A 9751-nucleotide genomic window follows, 5' to 3' on the forward strand; every position below is an offset into this window, starting at 1 on the left:
TGCTTATTACGAGTACCTAACAATTATCAAGACACAAAGTCCAAGATCATTAATGTTGATTTTGTAACTATGCAACTACTAAATCATGCACAATTCATGAGAAATCCATTATCAAATCCAGTATCAGAGGAGTAAATTATACATGCAATTGCTCCATATTCATTTGTGACATGACCATGGACTTTAGGTCTTAGCACGGTAAGGTAGTATATCCTTTTGTACAACCCTGTAGCTGTCATTTAAACTTTTAAGTACTGTCTTGTCTGATTGATTGATACTTTATTACATTATGAATACACCTTAGCCGGACCTACTTGACATAACTACTATAATGAGGTGGTCTTATTTTTAGAGGCGGTCTTATTATAGAGGTGGTCTTTGTTAAGAGGTACCAGTTAATATGAAGTTTTGAACAATTTAGTTTTTCTGTTTCAGTTTTCAATTTCCACTGTTTCCAATGTCCCAACCGCGCTGCATCTGTAATGCACTTGTCAATTTCATGCCCCACCCCAGGTGGGGATTTGACATTGCTTCTTGTCCCCACCCCTGGGGCAATTGACAGTTGTCCAATTCACTGACCGATTTTCGGTAGTTGCATTTCTAAACAATAAAATCGCGGCACTTGCTATAATTTTACTAGTTACAGGGCAGGTTTATTACTAGTCGCATGCATGAAATATGCGCTTAGTCATCCTTGAGGTGTTGTCAAATCCCCTTACTATGGGGGTGGGGACATAGTGGGGATTTGACAGCCGATTTTGCCCCAGTAGTGGGGAATTTGACACCACGATTTGTCAAACCCCCTGTATTCCCCCACCTCCCCCGGGGGTGGGGCATGAAATTGACAAGTGCATAATCACGTGCCTAGCAACTTCATGCCTTTTATGGAAAAAGTATGCCTAGTGGACAACATACCAGTTATTTTCATAAGCAGTAGTATAGGTTGTTTACACTAGCAAATCTATTACGTGTCCGTTCATCAGTTACAGGATTCGATTGTGGGTTTGACTTTTCCAGGCAGTGAAATGCTGGAGATTTAGGTAAGTATGCTGGAGATTTGATTAAAATGCGCATTAGGCGTGTGACTTGGTAGGTCTGCTAGCATTATGCGCGACTAGTCTAGCTGCGGTGAATGTCCGGTTAATTGTGTCTCGTGTCCAACCGGGCCCGCGCTAATGCTTGACATACCGCTTAATGATGGCGACAAGCTACGAGACAAATTGGGAAATGGTTAAACAGGAGCTTACTTGTTCAATTTGTCAAGATCTTCTGAACAATCCCAAGATACTTCCATGTCTTCATTCCTTTTGCACCGGCTGCCTTAAGGAATGGCTGGGCAGAGTGCCGTCATACTTGGAGGCATCAAAGCAAGAACTAGAATGTCCATTACAATGTTGCGGAGGAAAAATTACGTTATCCAGTCCACGAGCTATAGAAGAACTGCCATCACATTTTTCGGCTATCCGAATGTTAGAAATCATCCGGCTACAGGAGAGGGCGAGAAGTGACACGCCCAATTGTCAAAGTTGTGAGGAAGACTCAGCAGCGTCATCTTGCAGTGAGTGCGCAATTTTCTTGTGTAAATTTTGCGAGAAGGCTCACCGAAAGGTAAAAGCAACGAAGAACCACAGCATTTCTTCTCTGGAAGACATGAGAAAAAATGGTAACCAAATCCCACCAGTTTTAACTGAGAAGGATGAGATGTGCCCCACCCATCCTACAGAACCACTGGAGTTATATTGCAGGTGCAAAAATGTATTAATCTGTGGGTCCTGCATCAAGAAACACAAGGACCATGACTATGATGTGATCTCTGATGTTGTAGACAGTGAAAAGGAGATACTGAAGGAAACTCTTCCTGATATCCAGCAACTAATAGATGAAGTAGAAGGAGCTGTCAATGGTGTGAAGAGCAAAAGGCAAGTTGTAGAGAACAGGAAGAAAGATAACTTGCACAAATTAGATGGCACATTCGAAGCTCTCCATGCTGCCCTAGATGAACGAAAAAGACAGTTACAACAACACATCGCACAAGATGCGGATGGGAAGGATAAAGGCTTAGCATTACAGGAAGTTGAACTGTGTTCCTTATTAAGCCAATTGAAGAGCTGCTGGAGTTTCATCGGTGACAAACTACAACGAGGTGTTAGCAAAGATGTATTGTCCATGAAGAAATCAATGCTGCAACGAAGAGATACACTGAAAGAAGTTAAATGCAAGGCAGAACTAAATCCAATAAACCAGGAGCAATTCCCAATTACACTCAGAATAAACAACCTGATAAGTCGATTTTCCTCTTTAGGATTATTTTGTGACCCAGGAAAATGTGTTATCAATCATATAAAGAATATAGTACCTATTAACAAGAAAACTTCTGTAAGAGTTTTGTTGAAAGACACCTCTGGTAAGGACATTAATAATGCTGAAGAAATAGATGTACAGATAATAGTCCAGTATGCTGACGCATCAACTGATGTAGCTTCTGTCAGAGCTGTTAATGCCAGCGCCTGTGAAGGTTCCTATGTTTGCAAAGGTGGCGAAAGTCATGCTGTTTTTGTGTTTGTGGGAGGATATCAGATTCCTGGAAGCCCACTCAAGTAGGTTCATACAGTAGATACAATAATTAGAAACTTACATATGTTACTGCTCAAATGCAACGTAATCTTGCAAGAGTGGGAGCGATTAAAATCTCACTAACTAAAGGGTGTAGCACCCATTTTACTCGCAAGTATTCATCTCATTTTGTCAGGGATAAATACTAGTGAGCGAAATGAGTGCTACACCCTTTAATTGGCTAGTTTTTGAATCATTTGCATTTTCGTGAGACGACATTGCATTTGAATGGTACCATAGCTTTGTAATTAACTGTCTTATTGGTGTCACCGGCACACTTGTAATTGCTAGAACTGTAGTTGGCCTATTCGACTTGATTAGTTGTTTGACGGACAGAAGATATTGGGTTGGTATATCAGTATATAAGTAATATATATAAACATAAATCAGGAGTTAAATACACTACACAGGTATCGTCTGTAATTATAAAGCTGGCATTTTAGTTTGACTTTTTTTTGACTAATGCAAAAATTTATTATAATTTTACAATCATGAAAAGGTGGGTCAGTTGGGCCCAGAAAACAGATGACATGGCCTTATGTATGTAAACATTGAACTATAGTGTAATAATATTTTTAAAAGCACTGAAGTAGGGTTCTAGCAATTAAGTAGAATTCAGGAACAGGAACGACCCATGGAAAATGTCTGATAGAAGTCATTATGCAATATTCAGCACAATGTTTCTTTGTAGCATTGTTTGGATCCTTTTGCTAAAACAATCGAACCTGCATTAAAATACTCTAATAGAGCAATCACCTGCTTGAACACTAATAGAGCGGTCAAGGATATTTCAATAACTATCCCACCAGGGACCCACATTGATGGCCTGTGAATTGAAGGACTATAGCTGTCATAGATTAGGTATATAGACTAGCCAGTCTGGCATAGCTGATCCACACGCGGAGCACAAGGGTCTGGTGACAGTTGCATTAGGCACTTGTGCAAATAGAATGCAATTAATTTCAAAATTTGCACGTGAAAACACTAACAATTTTCGGTTACAGAACTATGGTGACACTTGAATGGCAACAAACTCCTACATTTATGCTGGACGTTCATTTGGTATAACAAACTCACCAGAGAGGAGGCTGCTATATGCTGTTCCCTGTCAAAATATTTCAATTGTATGGCATGCACGAATTAATTCGAGGCTGGCTATAGAAGAAGTCACATCATAGAATGTCGTTAATTGATCTTAGAGTGATTTGATTGGACGTACCAGTTTTTCATAAGGCTGGCACAGGTGTGTAATGTGGCTGTCACCAGATCATCTCGCTCCGCGCGTGGGTCAGTATAGACTAGCTAAGTTATTAACATGGAAAGTTAGCTCCTCCCTTGAAACCATAAAATTTAAACCATTATAGCATAAATAGGTTTACAAAGGATTCTATTTAACTGACAGTGCCAGTGCCCCTGCAACCTCAGGAAAAAGCACATGATGGGTATGTGGTAGCTACAATATGTGTATGTACATGGCTCCAATGAGGAGACTAATTCCTCTTGGAGCCACTTCAGTTTGACAAGCATACCAGTGCTGCATCCATACTCCCATCAAATTACTTCTTGTCTGGAAGTAGTAGGTACAGTTTTCGAAGCCTATAATAGGCAGTCATTTAACTAGAATACTTTGTGAATCTCAATTTTCGTTTTCATTAATGTTTAATAGTTTAAAATAATGTTTATGGTTTCAAAGGAGTATAGCTAACTTTCAGTATTGATGACTTAGCTCTCTATGTACCTAATCTATGACAGCTATAGTCCATCAATTCACAGGCCATCAGTGTGGGTCCCTGGTGGGATAGTTTAACAAAATATTCTTGACTGCCCTATTAAAGTATTTTAATGCAAGTGTCTGCTCTATTAGAGTGTTTCGATCATTTTAGCCAAAGGATCCTAACAATGTTGCAAAGAAACATTTTGCTGTAAAAAACCTATCCAACCTGTGTATTACATGATGGCCTTTATCAGGCATTTTCTGTGGGTCGTTCCCATTCCTGCTTTCTGTTGCTGTCTCATTACCGTTTTCCTTGAATTCTACTTCACAAAGCAGTGAAACAAGAAATATGAATAATGGTAACAATTACAACATAGCTTGTGGGAAATGGCATGTTACCACCACCTGTTCTGTCCAATCCACATATTAATTATATAGCTATGTTGTAATAGATACCATCATTCATATTTCTTGTTTCATTACTTTTTATCACTGAAACCCTGCTTCATTTTAAATTAAATGCTCAAGTTTGTTAACTTTGTTTGTTATAGCATAGTTATGATAATTATACACATGTGGCTATGACTGCTTTATTAGAGTATCTTGATCTTCCTGCTTATCTGCAGTGAGCTACACATGGTTCTTGTTTTTTTCTACAGCAAAACTGTAGTTGCACTGTAAAAAAATTAGTATGAATTTCACTACTAATTTCTGCCACAATACTCACTATTTTTGTGTAGTGACACTCTCTACTTTAATTTGTAGTGACCCTCACTACGTGGTAGTGATGATCACTACTTTAATTTGTAGTGACCCTCACTACATGGTAGTGATGGTCACTACAAAATTGTGACCTTCTCAGCAAAACCCGACTTGTTCGCACAATTAAAAAAAAATTTTTTATTCACTCAGCAATATCAGCAGTGTCCACAGAATGGACCACCAAAGTGTCAGCCTTCTGTGGTGTGTAGTTTTGGAATTATAGCGCTAGACAGTAGGAAGAGCAAGGTAATCGATTTGTACAGCAACTACTGTATACTGAAAATAAACTACAGGCGTTTACATTCGCAGCCATAACTTCCATTTGGATTAGTCTACAATGTTGCAATTTGGCTTAAAACGTTCACCATGGATCAGCACATCTATAGTGTTAGCCCTGTAGATACTTGCACATATGGATATGAAGGCGGTTTGGTAGAAGAAACGATGACAATATTGTTTACGTTTACTGCATCGTAAACAAACGCACATGACATGCACACAGTTGGAGCTAGAGAAATGAAACAAAGATTTTCAAACTCTCCATGAACAGGCGAATAGGATGGTATATAGTTTTAATCAATTTGAGTCTTCCTTCTTCGAGTACTGGCCCGATAAAAACTTGCGTAGTTTTTTTTATAGTAGCATGCATAATTTTACGAAATATTTTTAAATTTCTATTTTCTCAATACGCATTCTTGTGCGAACAAGTAGGGTTTTTGCTGAGACGGTCGCAATTAGTAGTGAACATCATATAAAAATAATGAGTATTGTAGCAGACATTAATGGTGACCTTCACTATGTTTAGTGGTGACCTTCACTATAGTTTGTTTTTACTGTACATGATTGCAACAGGCTTCTACTCCCTAACTTAAGTACTTCAAATAGCTTTGTGGCATCCATTCCCCTAAGGAAAGTCAAATTAATGCCATGGTATGGTTTCCTTGCGTGAAGAAGACAACCATGTACTAGAAGATAAAAAGAAAGACAAAGTGTAGAAAACAGACACTTGTCAGAACCAGAAAAGGCCCACAAGTGAGTTTGCTATTGTGGCAGCCGTGCTGTACTTTGTTTGGCCTCTAGCCTTGTTACTGTGGTCAGGCAGGCGGGCAGGCTGGTAGACCAAAAATAAAGTTTTGGCAATTATTTTTTGAATCAACAAATGTATCATTTAAAATGAAGTAGGGATCCAAGCGATAAAATCTAGTAAAACAAGAGATAGTAATGATGGTATTACAACATAGCCTAGTGGGAAATCCCTACATTGCATGTCATAACATTTGTTCAATGCCAAAGTAGCCATCATCCATATATCTGTTTCCATTGAGAAAATAATCTACAGGCACTTACAGGAACCATCATAACTTACTGATACAATGGCATATGGAGTTGAATCTTTGCTTATTGTATTCGCCATGAATTTGTGAATCCACCAAGGTATAGCTTTTGCCAAAGGTATTCTTCTGTAATCCGGAAGGAAGGCGAAGTAAGATCGTCACAAATCCTTTCGTCACTGCAATGTAAACAAACATCTGTAACTTAGAAACCCACCTGTGTATGAAGGATTTTTGAACTCCCTATGAATTGGGGAACATGATGATGCCCAGGATTTATCCACTGGAGTGTCAATTCACTGACCAGCAAGGTAATAAAAACTTGTGTAAATTTTTTCTGGAGCTTTCGTTTTTTTACCCATTGTTTTTAGATGCATTTTATTACAAAAGTACTATTGTGCATAGATCGACGATTTTCTAAAATTAGGTCACATCTGTTACAATCATGAATTGTGACCAGATTTTACAAAACCAATCCAAATCACACATCAGGTAAAATCAAGCTAACACCACCATTGCATAGCTACGCTATCATACTAATAGTTTTGACCCTCAGCATTACTTAAACTACTCAAGGCTGGTTTTAACAGATGTCTTTTCTGGGTGGTGTGGCTAGCTCGAATGGTGGTTTCTGGCTTTGTGAAGGGCCTGGCTTGGTAAGAATCAGTGGTTTGCTGGTGGATGGCCTGATATTGTTGGCCAAATATTTTTCTGACGATTTTGCTGCATATCAGCCACTAAGAAGCCAGCACAACCCTGTAATCTCATGCCTGGACTTCAATCATGGTCTGCCTCCATTTTAAAGTCTATCTCTTGCCCACCTTGCCACTCCCCACCCTTTGTCAGTACTCGTGATACTACTTCGCTTGTCCAACTGCTCAGGTTTTCTATCTTATTTGGCAGGAAACTGTACAAGCAGCTACAAGTACTGGAAGTGGTCTGATCAATGCATCTTTATTGTAAATTTCATATGCATGCTTGTTATCCTTGGAAAGTTATGCTGACTTAAAACTGTTAATCTCGAAACTTCCAATGTACAATTTGGAACGTTTTTCCAAAATCCAGTCACAATTTACCCTAACTTATATGCAATATTTTGGATTATGGTGATATGAATGATGGTAGCATTACACTACATAGCTATGTGAGAAATCCACACTTTGCATTAAACAAACATGTCAATGTAAGGATATTCCCACCTAGCCATGTAGTGTATGTAATGCTACCACATCAATTACACTATTGTACTTAATGGAAAAGGGTACATTTTAAAAATGTGGTTGCATATGATGTGATAATGGGAAGGGATCTGCAAAACCTGGCACAATGGCAAAAGCCTAAATTTACAGTATAAACTGTTGATAACAACATTTAGGTAAAATACTTGCGTATAAAAATCCTTAAAAGAAAGGATCTAACAGTAAAAACATGTATATCATCTTATTCCCCTACTCAAGAAGAATTTGAAAATTTTTCTTTTGTTGCAGACTTGCAGTAGACTAACAGATACAAGTAGTTATGGACATTTGTTTTAATTTATGTTGCATTGAAGTGATCATACATGACCAATCTTTCTCCATTGATTTTGTCTCTGTATGTGGTGAAGAAAGCAATTAAGGTGATACGAAGAAAAACTTACCCAGCAGTGAATTCCCTATTCATGGCAAACACGGAGGTGCTTTGTATATCATTGCGTTCGTAAGTTACAACCATTTTTATAAACTTCTGTATTCTATAATTTATTTTTCCTACTCTTCCTGTACAAATCAATCTTTCTGTTGTTGCTTTGTAGGGCTGCAACTCCAAAAGTTATTGGCATACGAGGCTGAAACTTTGCTTGATTTGGCTATGTAGATAACTATTCAATAATAAAAAATTCAAAAAATGTGCCATTGTGCCAGTTTTTGTAGATTCTGTTACATACTTATATGTTGCTCCTGTATACAGCTATGGATTTGTTACATAGTACATAGTTATTGCATGGTATGCATCATTTTAAACTACCTTAGTGTGGAAACGAGGTTGAGAGACTACACTAAACTTGAATCAAGCAATTGCCAACTGATTACTCAATATGGGGGAAAGCAGTTTCAGCATCCTCGTGATGTTGCCATAACAAATAATGATGAATTTGTCATTGTAGACAGTGACAATCGAGACATCATAGTTTTGGACAAGGATCTGAATCTCATCAAAATATTTGGTCAAGATCGACTGAACAATCCTGAAAGTGTAGCTGTAGGTAAAGATGTCATAGCAGTCAGTGAGTATAGTGATATGGTGGTGAAGAAGTTTTCTCTAATAGGTGAATACCTATCAGAGTTTGGTTCCTGTGGCAGTGAAGATGGTAAATTTTATAACCCTCAAGGGTTAGCTTTTAATAGTAACTATTTATTGTACGTAGTGGATCATGGTAACTGCAGAGTTCAAGTTTTTGATGTAAATGATGACTTTTTATTCAAATTTGGCTCTAAAGGATCTAGTCCAGGACAGCTTCAGTATCCACGTTGTATAGCCCTGGACACCAGTGACCAAGTGTATGTGACTGACCAGAGTGGTAGTGGAGGAATAGTTATGTTCAGTGAAGCTGGAAAGTTTATTACAAAAATAGACCGGCACAAACCATATGCCATTTGTCTTACTCCTGGTGAATATATATTAACCAATGATCATTCCGATAATTGTTTTATTGTGTTCGACCCTGCGCAGAAAGAGATTACTACATTTGGAATGCAAGGAAATGAAAAGGGACAATTTAATCATATCCATGGCATAGCAATCAACAGTGTTGGTACTATCTTGATTTCAGAGGGGAGCAATCGGCGTCTTCAAGTTATTCACGTTTGACATACAACACAGTTTAGTACTTTTTGTATACAAATACACACATAAATGCTGTTCCTTTATTTATTTGCTACTTTGTGCCTATTTTAATGTTAATGTTTTATTACATGACAACTTTTTCAGAATTTATACATCACAGTCTTCTCTACTGTCTTACATCATAAGGAGTCTTGTACTTTTGGAAATCATGAATGCGAGACTAATTGAGTAAACATTTGTCTGACTATAATGCGTATAATATTATTCTGTGTGTTATATTATGATGTGGTCGGGAAGAAAATTACACATCCATGGAATTTAATGAAATACCTAGTGGATCCATATGGTGAACATTCATTTGGGTACAGTGTGAAATCATACTGATGGTGAGCAAGGATAGTTTACGGACAAGTATGCATGTCTATAATATACACTACATTGCTGCTTATGAAAAGGGTACAGCCTTCAAAAATCCTGGTTGAAAAAAGTTGTGAAATCAAAGGTGGTG

At 38.0% G+C, this 9751-nt stretch overlaps 1 protein-coding gene across 1 annotated transcript; it reads left to right on the forward strand.

Annotated features, from left to right (window-relative positions):
* The first annotated feature begins 1117 nt into the window (after nt 1-1117).
* Nucleotides 1118-9397, forward strand: LOC136254002 (E3 ubiquitin-protein ligase TRIM71-like). The gene is made up of 2 exons (XM_066046643.1): nt 1118-2597; nt 8430-9397. The coding sequence occupies exons 1-2, from the start codon at nt 1195-1197 to the stop codon at nt 9265-9267; spliced, it is 2241 nt and encodes a 746-aa protein (XP_065902715.1). The 5' UTR covers nt 1118-1194; the 3' UTR covers nt 9268-9397.
* Nucleotides 9398-9751: the final 354 nt, after the last annotated feature.

The sequence above is a fragment of the Dysidea avara genome, chromosome 4 (genome assembly GCF_963678975.1).
Source record: "Dysidea avara chromosome 4, odDysAvar1.4, whole genome shotgun sequence".
In the NCBI taxonomy this organism is placed as follows: Eukaryota; Metazoa; Porifera; class Demospongiae; order Dictyoceratida; family Dysideidae; genus Dysidea; species Dysidea avara.